The sequence below is a fragment of the Hylobates moloch genome, unplaced genomic scaffold (assembly GCF_009828535.3).
Source record: "Hylobates moloch isolate HMO894 unplaced genomic scaffold, HMol_V3 SCAFFOLD_22, whole genome shotgun sequence".
NCBI lineage: Eukaryota > Metazoa > Chordata > Mammalia > Primates > Hylobatidae > Hylobates > Hylobates moloch.
Window position 1 is genome coordinate 17,079,391 of NW_026652297.1, and position 15,322 is coordinate 17,094,712.

The 15,322-nt window shown below is 47.0% G+C and overlaps 1 protein-coding gene across 6 annotated transcripts in view; it reads right to left on the reverse strand.

Moving 5' to 3' along the window:
* Positions 1 to 408: 408 nt before the first annotated feature.
* Positions 409 to 15,322, reverse strand: part of TMEM108 (transmembrane protein 108) — a 371,331-nt gene continuing 356,417 nt past the window's right edge. For all 6 annotated transcript variants that reach the window (XM_032144306.2, XM_032144304.2, XM_058433325.1 and 3 more), the window contains 2 exons: positions 7,990 to 8,144; positions 409 to 2,492 (listed from right to left, as the gene is read on the reverse strand). In XM_032144306.2, coding sequence (XP_032000197.1) covers positions 2,370 to 2,492; positions 7,990 to 8,144 — 278 coding nt within the window. In that variant the 3' untranslated portion in view covers positions 409 to 2,369. The remainder of the gene's footprint in view (positions 2,493 to 7,989; positions 8,145 to 15,322) is intronic.

Consider the following 15,322-nt stretch of genomic DNA (forward strand, 5'->3'; position numbering starts at 1 on the left):
GTTTATTCAGACGTAGCATTAATGCTGTGAACACCACCCCTGATGCACCCAGAAGGGGTATGCGAGCCTGTGTTACAGTAACAGCCTCCTATACGGGTGACACTGACTTGGTTCTGAGGATCTGCATTATTGTGAATTCCACGATGTACTGTCCAAGGCTGAATGACAAGTTCAGGCTACTGATTAAGTTGTGCACAAATATGTCATGTTTAGGCATTGTTATTCTCTGCAGAATGGTAACACTCAATGGCCAGGTTAACTTCAGACTTCTCTGGACCAAAGGTATTTACTATATAAATCCACTCAGCCCTGGAGACGGGGAGAAAAAGGGGGGGATGTACTTTGACACCACTATCTCCAAAGACCTGATGAAAGATGAGTCTATTTTGGAGAAACTGCAAACGTGTTCAAAAAGATTTATTTTATCAAATGATAAATTGCTAATCCTATTAGCTCGTCACATACATAAAACTCAACTTACTGTTAAATCAGATTAAAAAATACAGATGGATATAAAGTGGTGTTAGTACTGCTTAAGGAAGACTTAGAGCTTATCTTGAAAAGAATGCAAAATGTATTAGCAACAGAATCCTCTGGCTAATAAAATAAGTTTATTTATATATACATGGCAGCTGAAATCTGTGGATAAGGAAAAATAAGTCATACATCCACATATGTATATATAACATATGTATCTTTGATTACATATATTATATATAAATTTTACAAACAGATTTTTCTCTATGTATACTCACACACATTGGTATATTAAATGTAACAGTTAACAGAAATATTACGGTAAGGTTAAAAAGGTAAGACAACAACACGCTAGAAAATTAAACTTAGAGAAACATTTAGTTGCTTCTTTGTGGGTTGAAGAGTCTTTGAAGAGAGACAACAACCAAACTCATGTGAAGTAGGTTCATACAACATCGAGAACACACTTTCGAAGGCCATCTTTTTCTTTTTTTTAAGGAAAATGCAGAAAGAAAAAAGTCATGATAGACTACAGCAACAACACAAACATATGACCCAACATTCAAGTTCAATTCCCAGTCCGACTATAAGAGCATCTATATTCAAAATATACTATCAAACTATTTTTCTTTTAGACAAAGGAAGTGTCAAAGCAGTAATCATCTCTCTCAGCCACCATCAGGAAAAAATAGAGAAGCAGCCACCTCTGGAAGCCCCTTGGGCGTCTCTGAGGGTCTGACCCTGTTGGCCCTGCTGGACACAGCACAGGGAGGCAGCCAGCCGGCCGGGAACAAGGGGAGCAGTGGAAGCTGAGAGCTGGATGGCAAGTCCACTGGCTGGTGCTGCGAGCAGGTTTGCAGTGCCAAGTAGGAGTATAACGATGTCTTCTCCCAAATGATTTGCTTGGGCAATCTCTTTTTTCTCTTTTAAAGATTGCAGGAGGAAGGTTTCAAAAATTATCGCTCTACTACCTCAAAGCTTCTTAGATAAACATGTTCCTCAGGGGCACGATACCATGGCCTTTTGAGAAAACAAAGCTGAACCCCAATAAACATTTGATCCTTGAAGAAGGGCAAGCATTTTAAAGCTCCAGGGCGGGATCTGCATCTAAACCCTCTCCAAGAGAAAGGCACGGGTGTTTAATGCAGATGTGGGTGTTGGAGGGGATACAGGAATGGGCATAAAGGGAGCATTTTCCCACCAGGGAAAGGCAGTCCTGTTGTTAGCAGTGGAAGTAATGTTAGGGGGACACGGCCTTGGGATGACTTGATGTCCTCCATGGATTCCTGAGGGCTCCATGCTCCTGCCTGCCGTCCACAACTTGGATGGAATTAAACATGACATCCAATGGTGCCGTCATAAGGCTCCAGGGTACTCATCCTCGGAGGTGATGAGATGTTCCCTTTATCTGCTCTGTGCATGAGTCTGCCGTCTTCCCCCGAGGCGGCCCAGTTCCCTTTACAGGTGTGCATATGAGAAGGGAGGAAATGGGGTCACACCAAATCAAGAGGAACCAGAGCTTTAAGAATCACTCAAAGAATCGTGCGCTTGACCACTGTAACATTCAGCTTCTATAGGAGGTCAGTCTCTTACCTCACCTGAACAGGGTTCCTGGGATCCCCAGGTGCTCAAGAATAGTCATTAAGAGAAGCAATCAATGCAACTGCTTTGCTTAGAAATACCTTTATTTTATAAAGCCACAGATCATTCTGTAAAGTTTTTTTTTTTAAACCACACTTGTAAAAAAGATGTTGACAATTCATAGGAAAAAAAGCTGAAAATGTTTCTCATTAAGTCAGGGTTACACAAAGGTTATATTTATAATATATATATTTGTATATTTATAATTTAGAGACGAAAAATACAGAATGGCAAAGTGATGCCTGCTGTAGTTAGATCTCAGATACTTGATCGTTTCCCACAAACAGTGTTTCTTGACAGAAGGGGTTAACAAGGACCATCCCAGTGTCTCTATAGTCGCCATTGGCTGGGGAGCGGGGCTCTGAGAGCTGGTCCTGGGAAGAGAGAGGGAGGAGATGGAGTGAGCTGGAGAAGGCTTAAGAGGTGGCCATTCTTAAAGAAATGTACACATGGGAACATTTATTTCAGCACTGATGGCTTGGTGCACATTTTCATCATCCCCACTGCTAATGCTGAGGTGCACAGCCCTCTATGCCATTCTTTTAATTAATTAGTGTGTGTGTATTTTAATTTTTGTGCTGTTCTTTTAGATTTTTATAGCAGCTTTCAAAAAATGTTTCCTGCTTCTGGAATCACCCCAATCCCAGGCTGCCAGAGATGGTGCTGCTTTCCTTGTCAAAGTCTGAGGGGGGCTTGCCATGCATGACACACATACAGTGCATGGCTCACTGCACTAGTGGCAAAACTCGGTCCACTTGGACTCCAGACTACTTCCTGCCTCTTCCTCACAGACATCTGGGAAACTTCTCTGCTCTTCCTTCCTGAATACACCTAGACTCACTCGCCTGTTTCCTGCTACCCACCTGTCAGGATCTAACAGACCTGTCAAGAGGCTTCAAGGGCCAATTCCTTCCCCCTCTGAGTCCTTCCAGAGCCTGGTCAGAATTATTGCCCCATTTCTTATAGCACTAGTGATGCTGAGCTGAATGGATCTGCATCTCTGTGTGACTGCATAATAAGTGACAGATGAAAATTTCAGTCTGTATGTTCAGTTGCAGGAGGAGAAAAGCCTAGAAATAGGCCATCCACTGCCCAGAAGGTAATCTGTATGGCTTTGGCAGGGTTTTGGTTTCACTTACCAAGGACAAGCAAACATTTATGGGCTACTAAATGGCTGTACTTGGATTCGGGCCCTGGTGCTAATTTAGAGAGAAAAAAAAAAAGAAAGTCATAGCTTCTTCCAATTAAAACAGCTAATGTCTCGGAACCTTCAAGCCATTTCAGGGCAAAGACTCAACTATAGGCCTAGGTATACTGGCTCATACCAGATTTGCTTAGCCACAATTCTCTGAAGTTTATTTTTAAACAAAACATAAGTAACAGATACTTTCTGAGGAGTACTTACTGCTGTATGAATCATAAGGTAAGGAAGAAATGCCATTGTTGATAAAATGTCTTTTCAGAAGACAAGAATTTCCTTCAGTGTCTGGAATTAGTTCAACACCTATCTAAGGGTGGATATGGGGCCAGCCATCTAAGGAAAATAGTAGAGCACGTCAAAGAGGAGACAAAAATCCTTTTCCTCCACCATGCTTTTGGGTTTAATGGTGGAGGCTGAGCTTGGCTTGTCATTTTATAGCTTTCACAAAGGAAGTCTTCACCAAAGGCAAAACCATGTGGGTATGTTTTGCTGCATAAAAAAGACAGAGTTATTCAGGAAACAACCAAAGCAAAGGAGAAGAAAAAAGAAGGGAGGAGAGAAGGAGGGAGAAAACAAGGAAGAAGAGAAAACAGGGAGAAGGAGGAGGAGGAGGAGGGAAAAAGAAAAAAGAATGGAAGTTTCCAAGCACTTTTTGGGCATCACAATTTTGTCTGTACAGCCCTGGATCTGTGTTTTGCTGCTTGCATCAACACAGCAGTGGGCACAGGGCAACTGAGGAACTTGCTTAGGCAAACCATTTGGCAGTCTCGAAAGTTAGCAGCTAAAGGGCAGGTGGTGAGTACATGTCCCAAGGATGCGGAACATGGTGGAATATGAACTGGGACCTTATGATTGCTCTAGAGATGGTCGGCAGTGTGTGTGTACTTGGCTGGCTTCATCCCAGCCCTAGGCTGCCTGCATTTGCCCTCAAATAGTGTGAGCCCAGAGAATTGGAACAAATTGTAATATTACTCTAAATAAAGCAGAATAAGAGGAACTGCTTGCTGGGAGGGAAACAGCAAAATCCAATCCACTCTGAAGCCAAGCTGAGCTTTGTGCTGCAGGTCCTATGGCACCCTCCTGGTCTGGAGATCACGACGGGCTGGGGCAGCCCTTTCTACCAGAGCCTCTGGCTTGTGTTGGATGGCAGCCCTCGTGCTCTGTGCCAAATGACTAACTGGGATGTTCTAAAAGCAAGGGCCTTTTCTATAGTGCGTTCACGAGTATTGTCCTTTGGCTTTGGTTTTCATTTACCAATTTGCAAAGAGAATATGAGAAATTTAACGTTCAGGGGTTCACAGACCATATCTAAAGTAGGACCAGCCCCTTTGTCAAGTTACGTATTTTTTTCCACTTACTATAACAGATCTCAGGAACACCTTTTCCATGCAAAATGTGTACAGGCCACACTAAAGGTCAATGCTGCAATGAAGCTGGCCCCTCGTTTGTCCTCTGGTTAAAAATTTTTCTTGGGCATTTACTGTGTGTTAGGCTCTGACTGGGTGATGGGTAAATTGGGGTGAACAACATTTATAGTTCATTCACTTGATAAACATTTATTAAGAGCCTACCATGTGCCAGGCACTGCTCTAGGTGCTGGGAATAGAGCAGTGAGCACAACAAACAATGCTCCTGCCTCGGGCAGCAGGACAGCCAGACCATAAACCAATCAACAGAGAGAGAATGATGCAATGTCAAGTGGTGAGAAGTGCTCTGAAAACAAAGTAAGGAAGAGGAAACAGAATGAGGTTGGAGATTTAATTAATACAGAGTGGTCAGGGAGGGAGGGCCTCCCAGAGGAGGTGGCCTTTGAACAGAGATCTGAAGGAATTGAGGGCTCAAGGTATCCGGGAGAAAAGCATTTCAGATAGGGTGCAAGAGCAAAGCTCTAAGGTGGGGGCAAGCTTCCTGTGCAGGAGGAAGAGCAAAGAGGCCACTGAAGCTGGTGTGTGATCAATGGGAAGCGTGGTGGGGGCTCAGGTGGTGGGCAGGGGCCAACTTGTGAAGGGCATGAGAACAGGAGTCTGGATTTTATTCAAAATGTGGAGAAGAGCCACTTGAAAGTGGAAGCTGTGGCAGACACGGTATCCTGCCTTGAAAAGATCATCTGGCTCTTGTGCGGAGGGCAGACTGCAGAAGGCAAGATGGTAGTGGGGAGTCCTAATTTAGAGGCCATTGCAGCACTCATGGCGTGAGGGAGGAGACTGGCTTGGATCAGGGGCAGAGGTGCAGGCAATGAGAGGTGCTGGTCCTTAGGGAGAACCAATGAAATTTTCTGACAGACTAGAAGTGGGGTGTGCAGGAAGGAAAGGCAGCTGGCAGTACCACCTCCGTAATGAGGAGCTGCAGGTGAGGTTTGGGTTTTGGGGTTGGGAGGGGGAAATCAAAGGTTCAATCTTGGGTGTGTTGAGTTTGAGGTGCCTATTAGACATGTGCAGCAGGTAGCTGGGTAGGTGAGTCTGGGGCCAGGGGAGACATTAAGGTTACAGGTAGAAATTTGGACTCTCTAGTGCAGAGATGGTATTTAAGTCATGGGACTAAGTAGAAAGAGAAGAGAAGTGACTGGGGGCAGTGGCTCACGCCTATAATCCCAGCACTTTGGGAGGCTGAGGCGGGCGGGTCACTTGAGGTGAGGAGTTTGAGACCAGCCTGGCCAACATAGTGACACCCTGTCTCTACTAAAAATACAAAAATTAGCCGGGCATGGTTGCGTGTGCCTGTAGTCCCAGCTACTTGGGAGGTGAGGCGGGAGAATCACTTGAACCTGGGAGGCGGAGGCTGCAGTGAGCTGAGATCACACCACTGCACTCCAGCCTGGGCAATGGAGTTGAGACTTCATCTCAACAAACAAAAACAAAAACAAAACAACAACAACAACAAAAAGAGAAGAGAAGTGGTGGCAGGATCAAGATGGGGTGCTCCAGTGAATAGAGGTTGGGGAACGGACAGGGAAGCAGTAATGGGAGCTGGGGGAGAGCCTGAGAAGGCGGGGCTTCTGCTGCCATGTGATGGTGCCAGTGCTGCACAGATGGAGTACGATGAGTGCTCGGAATTGGCTACTGGGTTTAGCGATGTGGAAGCAACTGGTTACTCAAGTGGGGGAGAGGGGTACTAAACTAATATCAGACCAGTAGCATATCACAGCTCTAAAAAGGGTCACAATGAAAAAGCACAGGGAGCTAAGACCACCTGACAGGAGAGCTGAACCCAGCCTGGCAGGTTAAGGAAGGCCTCGCTGAGGAAGTGACATTTAGACTGGGCCCTGCAGGACGGGTTGGAATCACAAGGTGAGCAAGTGAAGGGGGTGCTGGGGAGAGCCTGAAGATGTTGCAGGAGAGGCGACAGCCCACGCACACGTCTGGAGTGGTGCTGTGAAGGAACAAAAAGAAATCCAGTGTGGCTGGAGCTTAGCAAAAGATGGGGAGAGGGGTGTGATGTGAGGCTGGAAAGTTGGGCTGGGTCTAGGTCTACCTTGCAGGTCCTATACAAGACTTTGAACTTTAACTGGAGAGAAATGAGAAGGTTTTAAGCATGTGAGCGATGTGACCACAATTATGTTTACAAAAGCTCACCCTGGCTGCTCTGCGGCATGGACCCACACGGGAAGGAGGGGTGGGGTTGTACCTCCACAAGAACTCTTCTCAGCTCTCACTGCCTTACTCAGACATCTGTTATCTTTCTCCTGGGCCATCTCAATTGCATCCTAGTTGAGCTACCTATTTTTAGTCTGTCTTTCTGTGTCATTCCATCCATTTACTCATCCATCAAGCCATTATTTTCTTTCCTTATCCATTCGCTGATCACATATAGGGTGCTTTCACCAGGCCATCAGCATAATCCTTCTAAAACTGGGTCACCCAAAGATCAAAACTTTCAGTGACTCCCTGCTGCCCCAAACTAGAGTCCCAATGCCATAATACCCCATTAAGGCTGTGTCTAATTGGGCCTTTATCCTTCTTTCCTGTTCCACTCTGGCCTCTACTCCACCCTCCATGTGAGGATGGAAACAGCATGGATTCTGTGGTTAAAGTCCTGGGTTCAAAGCTCGGCTCTCTCACTGACCAGCCAGGTGTCTTGGGCAAATACCCTGACACAGTGTATTCTTCTTTCCCTTCAGATCCAGCATGTATCCTCACCTTTCCTCAGGCTACTTCCTCTGCTAGAATGCCTGTTGAAATCCATTAATCCTTCCTAGCATCTGCACTGGAAAGGCTTTCCTCCTTGGGTTTCCACAGCTCTTTGTCTAGAACTCGTCTTGTGTTTCCCCTAATTGGCTTTGTTTTTGGGTGATGCTGGGGTTTGTCCCCTAGCCACATCTCAGAACCTGAGCCCCTTAGGAGCAAGCTCTCGTCTTCATAGTGCCCCGGGAGTGCTCGGCACAAAACAGGTCCTCGCTGAGTATTTGTTCACTTGTTCCCAGAAACCAAAAGTCCCAGGAACAGTGCTTCCAAAATTTACTGTGCAGAAAACACCTGGCGATTCTTGCTAAAACACAGATCCTGGCTCAGTAGGACCACAGTAGGGCCTACAACCTCTTGGGTGTTACTGATACTGCTGGTCCATGGGGCCATACGTTAAGGAGCAAGGCACTCAGAAATGAGCCAGATGTCCCATGGCTCTCTTTGGGCCTGGTTTCCCTGCAGTGGGGCCAGCACTTTCAAGCTCATTACCTCAGAGGTTTCAAGGGACTGGATCTCCCTGGGCAGCTCCACAGCATGCCTGTTGAAGTAGTCCATGGTGATGGTGTTGTTCCAGTAGCTCAGGTTGTTCTCCGGGTTGGCGGTCTTCTTCTTCCTCTTCATGCAGCACACCGTCAGCAGGACAGCTGTGGAGACAGTGCAAGTCAGAGAAGAGAGGGAGGCAGCAAGGATGGTGCCTGGGTTGCACCACCGAACTGATGAGGACAGTTCCCAGCTGGAGTAAGTGTATGGTGGGAAAAGGGGCAGGGCATGGTGAACTGTACAAAGTGAGCCTTAATTCCACAGAAGACCTTTACAGCAGAAGTTCACAGAGCAAAATCATGGGGCAGAAGTCTTGAATGCTGATAAAATAGCTTTTCTGGTACTATCATCATCATTATCATAAAAAAATCCTTTGCTAATAGTTAGACAGGACTTATGTCCCAGGCATGGTTCCAAGCACATTAGAAATATTAATTCATTTAATCCTCCATTTAGCCCCATAAAGTCAGTACTGTTAGGGTCCCCATTTTACAGATAGGAAAACTGAAGCTCAGAGAGGTAAAGTGATAGGCCCAAAAGCAAACCCAGACATCTGGACTCCAAAGTCTGTTTTTTTTGTTTTTTTTTTTTTTGATGGAGTCTAGCTCCATTGCCCAGGCTGGAGTGCAGTGGCACAATCTTGGCTCACTGCAACCTCTGCCTCCCGGGATCAAGCCATTCTCCTGCCTCAGCCTCCCAAGAAGCTGGGATATTACAGGTGCCTGCCACCATGTCTGGCTAATTTTTGTATTTTTAGTAGAGACAGGGTTTTGCCATGTTGGTTAGGCTGGTCTCGAACTCCTTACCTCAGGTAATCCACCTGCCTCAGCCTCCCAAAATGCTGGGATTGATCACAGGTGTGAGCCACCGCACCTGGCCAGTCTATGCTCTTAACCAGCTGATTCCTGCCTTAGACTGACGCAAAAGCTCACCTGCGCAAATGGCCTGAGGTGGGCTCCACACAGCTTGACTGAGCACAGTGTGACATGTGACCCTGTCTGTTCATCCCTGAGACTCCCAGGGCCCAGGAGGAAGAATTATGTCTGGATATTGTTGATTAACCGTGTGTGAATTGAGTGGCTTGTGAGCAGGGAAGGCTTCTGAGGTCAGAGAGGTGGGGTGGCCTATCCAGATTCACACAGCAGAAGGGTAACACAAGAACAAGGGTGACAGAGGCCTCTTGGGGAGAAGCCATGAAGTGAGGACTGAGTATATCCTGCCCCAGGTTCATCATCACCAGAGCCTCCGGGGATGAGGGGAGCTGAAGCCAAGAGCCACATCTGACATCCTGGTGGTGCCAACCATCTCTGTGCTGGGGAGTCGGGGGCCCAGGCTGGGTTGTCCAGAGAGGCCAGCACCAGGGGTTGGCAGAGGGCCAGCTCTGTCCGCAGCAGCCTGAGGGTCTGGCCAGCATCAGGGGTGGGTTCATGCCAGAGCGTGGGGCAGTTGCACAAGCTGGCACCTGTACAGGCCGAGACCTCAGAGCCCAGAGTCCAGGGCCCTGTGGGCTGCTTGGGGAATTCTGTAGCTTTCTTTCCAGCTGCCAGCCTTGCTGGCCTCTCAACCTGGAAAGGTCTCTGTACAAGGTCAGGAGATAGGGTAAGTTTCTACTTTATCTGATCTGCTTTGATCAAAAAGACTTCTAATTTGCTTTTCAGTCTTCCAGATCCTTTTTAAAAAATCTTTAAAACATAGAGGGAATTTCTGAATGTTTGGGCTAACAGGGAATTTAGAGATTAGCTGGTACAGAACTTGTCAAATGTTGTAGATCTCTTTCCTCTTTCCCTCCTTTCCTTCCAAAGAACCCTTTCTTCAGATGGTTGAAGAGGAAAGGGGCAAGGAGGGGGCTGTGGTGCTCAGCCTGAAACTTGCTAATTTAGGCCACCTCCTTATTCTACAGAGGAGAAACTGTGGCCTAAAGTGCTGGCCGACTTGCCACAGGTCACAGGTATGTGAGTGGCAGAGCTGGAACAAGACCCCGGGTCCCCTCTCCCCTTCTCTGGTGTCTCTGTTCTTCATTGTCACTACCTTTCACCCTGTTCCTGTGGCTGGCATGGTGAAACACCTGGAGGAGTTCTAGCTGGTGTGACAGAAGCCATAAAGAGGGAACCATCTGGGAAGTGAGAAAAGTGCTGTTTCCTCAGCTCCAGCTCAGTTTTGGTAGAATTAGAGCTAGAGGGAGGGGAGCAGTTGGGACAAACAGAACAACTCTTCAGTTATCAGCCTGTAGGGGCACATCCCATCATGCCCCACAAAACACTGCCATAGACACAGAACACAGGCTGGCAGGGGAAAAGTGTATCTGTGAGTCAGATTTGTATAGTTTGCACGCCTCTCTGAGGTAGATATTTGTGCCTCTGATCTATTGAGCGGTTACAAGCAAACAGAATCAAAGTGACAGATGCCATCTTAGGCCTAGTCAATATGGCAAAAGGGACATCGAATTTAGAATTAGAATCTAGGTGACAATCTATTACTTGCATGACTTGACTAAGTTACTTAACCTGTCTCAGCCTCAGCTTCCTTGGGGAGATTAAATGCAGTCATACATCTGCCAGCGCTTCAAATTGTCCCTGGTGCACAGTAGGTGCTGAACCAAATCAGCCCCTTCCCCCAGCCTACATTCTTATTCTAGAAGGTGGGGCATGGAAACCTAGAGAGGTGAACTTGCTCAAGCCCATGCTGCTAACCTGGGCTGGTAGAGGTTGCAGAATCCAAGTCCTCCACCCCCCAGTCCAGTGCTCTAACAGCCCATGTTGTTAGAATGCCAGATGCAGAGATCCTGCCCTGCGGGAAGGCCTGGGAGTCAGAACAGAAAGTCCTCTCCATGCTCTCTTCCCCTCACATGTGCGTGCTCCTGGCCTGATTATATTTCTCTCAGAGAGTTTCCAGTACTTCTCAAACACCATTTCATTTACGTACTGGAAGCCAGCCTGGCTACAGAAAGACCTAGGTTCAAGTTGTGACTCTGCCATGTATTCCACCTGGAAAGTCACTTAAGATGAACTTCATAGGCTTGTGATGAGAATTAAAGAGATCATGGATGCAAAATGCCAAACACAATGTCTGACACACAATGGATGCTTAATTAACGACAGTTCTCTTCTTGTTTTCCCAACATCCTCTACAAGAGAGATCTAGAAAGAAAAACTGTGTTATATGACTATTGGGTGACTCAAGGCCAAAGCTCCACCTAGGGGTTAGAACATTCACTATTTCAGTGGTCTCACCTTTCATCCAAGAAAGAAAAGTACAAGTCAGACTTACAGGGTCTCTACTATATTCCCAGCACTGACCCAGGCACTGTAAAGCTTATTTAGCCCACATGATAACTGCCTGAGGAAGGCACTGTTGCTCTTCCCATTTTCAGAACAGGTAACTGAAGGTCATAGAAGCTAATAGTATTGATCTTGATCACCCAACTAATTACTGCAACTTGAATCCAGGTCTTGATGACCTTCAAGTTGATATCCAGTATCCTATATTGTCCTGAACACCGGAGGGTATAGAGATGACACATGCAGAAGCGTTTTGTAAACTGCGCAGCTCTATGCAAACACAAGATGTTAGCTGTTCCCTTTCCCATTTAGTTGAAAAGCTTCAACTGCTCTGTTTCTCCTGAGGCAGTAGCCATCAAGACTCTGGAGGAGGTCATGGAGTCCCAATTTTCTTGAGTTTTAAAACAGAGTTGGGAATTAAGCAAGCTCTCTTGGGTTCCCAGGAATGTCACTGGGGAGTCATCCATGGCTTGTCAGATGTGTGACAGGAAGAAGAGGGGTCACTCCATTTTCAGATGGAGCCCTGAGTACTGTATTCACATTTGTGGAAGGGCATGCTTTCAGGTGATAGGACCTGCTGTGTGATGAGAAATGGAAATGAAACCCTGCAGGTCCCCTGAGGATTCAACCTTTCAAACAACTATTGAATTGCTCTTTCCCGGGCCTGTTTGAGTAGGCATTGCAAATCTTAAAAACCATAAGATGAATAATCATCACTGTTTTATCACTGCCATTTATTGAGTACCTTCTCCATGGCAGATGCTAAGATAAGACCTAACATGCATCGTCTCTGATTTTACAAGTCTTCGAGGTTGCAGCCATGAAAATGCCCTGGTCAGCCATGATTGACCATGACAGGGGTACCAGTGCAGGCCTGTTCCTGCTGGACATGGAACCCCTCTAATGGCTCAAGGACACCCATTGGCTGGCAGAAACTTTCTTAGAACTACACTGTAGTCTAAGACTCTTCCTACTGAATTCTCTTTCCTTCTCCCTCTCCTTTCGTGGGGGTCAGGCCTGCACTGCAGTCTGGGGCTTCCTCTGCCTACTTCGGTTCCTTCCTGAACATTTTACAGGTGTTTCCCCCAATAATTCTCTTATATACCTAACCCCATCTTGGTGCTTGCATCTCGAAGGAACTAACACAGTGGACAGGAGTCCCATTTTGCAGACAGGAAGACACTGGATCAATGATTAAGTTACTTGTGTAAGTCCTATAGCCAACAAATGTTAAGAGCTGGGGTTGTGTGCAGGTATGTTTGATTCCATAAGCCAAGTCTTGGAAGTATACCAGGCTTCCTCTCTAATGATCTATGCAGACTTAACTGTGAGAACAGGGAGTGATGACACATTTCAGTTTGGCCCCTTTGTTTTGTTGATGAGAAACCTGAGACCAGTGAGGGAAAGGATTCGCCCACAGGTGCCAGTGGGAGGGGTGTACCTGGGCTGTGCACAGCCATTTTCCTTCTTTGGAGGCTGAGGGAGGAGGTCACAGGGAGGCCTCAGGGTATGGAGGGAGGTCAGGCTCGGGGGCTTAGTGTCTGACCCACCAGCCTGGCAGGTGGGAATGTGCCTGTAGAGGGCCACGGCCCTCTTGGGGAGAAGCCATGAAGTGAGGACTGAGTGCTGGCTGGAGGTGCTGGCTGGGATGCACAGGGAAGAGCTGTCAGAGTGTGGGTCTAACACTGGAACAGCTGGGGGACATCCCCCGGCTATCCCTGCCTTGCCTTGAGGCTCTCCCATCCCTGTTTGACCCGTAAGCTCCAAGGAGATATGTTTCCCAGCCATAATGCCTTCTGATCCCAATCTCTTCTACTCTTTTCATTGGCAAGAGTCATTCTCACCCGGGTCTTCTTATATAATAAATAATTATAAACTCATTCAGGGCCTGTGAGTGAAAAGGCACACATACACATTCAGGTCTAATATTCACTGAGCAACCATCAGCACAATGGTATGTGATCTCTTTGAATGCTGCACTCATACTCCAGTATCTAGAAGGAGGCCAGATTGCTCTGGGCCCCAGGTGCAGAGGGTGCCCTCAAGTGTCTAGTGTCAGAGAGAGAGGGGCTACTCCACTTTGGCCAGGGTGAACTTGAGTTGGTGATGACAAAATCTGCAGCTAGTCTTTTTTTCTAATCTCACCCTCCAAATGGCCCCATCTTCTTGCAGAGAGGATGGGTGAAGACATTTTCAAAAATGGACATCACATGTGACAAACAGGCAAAGGACCCTGCCAGAGCCACAAAACTGACATGCTCTTGAAAACTCAGACTGCTGACAATGGTGAACGCCGACCAATTCAGCGCCAGGCATGGAGGCTTCTGGCAAGAGTGGTGGGCTCTGTGCATCCTGATGGTGGCAGCAGAGACCAGCTTGGGAGCCACCTGGCTCCTCTGCCCTAGCCCATTATGGCCTGAATCCAATCAATTTCAGTTCTCAGCACTTCTGAAAATGTGTGTGGCTTAGAGTGTCTGGCAGGGCTCAGGAGAGAAAAGCATTTCTCAGCCCCGGGACACATATATCCTTCCAGGCACTGGTTGCGGCTTGCAATCTGGGAGGGCAGGTGAACTGACACCCTCCCTCCTTGCGCAGGCCTGGGATCTGCCTTACTCAAGCCCCACTTCTACCAGGAGCAGAGGATCACCCCTGCCCAGCACCCCGCCCATCTGAATTCTGACTCTGGTGGCTTCAGAGAAGCAGGGCAGGGGCCAGTGCTGGTATGAGATGCCAGATGAGAGGAAACTGATGCATGCACTTTGCTACTGACTCAGAGTGCCTGAAATGTCTGGCAAACTGGCAAAGAATGAAACCCTTCTTTGAGGTCTGTAGAGTAGTTTTAAGATAAATGAAGCCACTGAGAAGGTCCAAAACAAGGGGCCATTAGACCTGGAAGAGGTCTGCTTTCCTGATAACTAGAGTGGTGCTGGGCTACGAAAACAGCCCAAATAGATGAGGATAGTTCCTGAGGGCACAGGGTTCTAAAGCTGGACAAATATTCTTCCACCTTAATGGCCCTCTCATTGGAGCCTTCACAGGGTTAGTGATGGTCCCGTAGGAGCTGGGGCCATGACTGAGGACATGGAGCTGATGTGGAGGCAGTCAGGGCCAAGGCAAGAGCCTCCTTGTGTATAGTGGAAACGCAGGACAGACATCAAAGGGAGTGGGGTGTGCAGTTCCCAAGGGGCTACCAGTGTCCACTTTTACTAAAAGTTTGTGTCTTTCTTTAGAAAGTAATATGTTCCATCTCCAGCACCTGAAGGCTCCTTTCAGGGTGCCAGAAGAATCCTCAAGGGACAGTTCCAGGCTGTGTCCTTGCTCCTGTCTTGGCTGACATTTTTATGCATGGTTTAGGCAGCCCATGGGCTTTCTAGCTTTGCAGCAAGATCTGATCTAATTTCAAGCTTATACGTAACAGAAGGGCTGGGGGAGAAGTGGGAGTCCTTTTAGAATTGCAAAATCCAGGTGGGTGTAGCCTGTGGGGTGCAGGCTATCCAGCTCAAAGAGGGAGGCCCACATCTCAGATTCCCTAATGCTCGGCACAGTGTCTGGCACACAATGGGCACAAAGGAAATCCTGCACTGAATCAAACAGATTTTGTACTATCAGATCTAGGCTGACTCACTGTGTGGTCAGGACCTTGGGTCAATCACTTCACCTGGTGACTCACTCCCTACCTGTAAGATGTGGAGGATAGCTGGAGTCACTGTGGCATCTGTGTGTTTAGCAGTGTGTTTGCTTGTTCCTGCTTTTATTTCTCTGGCTGGTCTAAGAATGGAATGATAAAAAAAATAATGGAATGCGCTTTGTAAACGAGAGCATCCTAGACACATGTAAAGATTGGAAAATTAGAAAGCTGTCTCTACTGTAGTTACTTCTCAGATATGACCAACCATTATTAAGAATTCATTGGCTAATAGTGCTACATTTTCTCATGATCATTCTTCTGTTTTAGAAGTGGGCAACCACAATTTTAAGAATAAATGTGTAAATGTGTGTTTCCA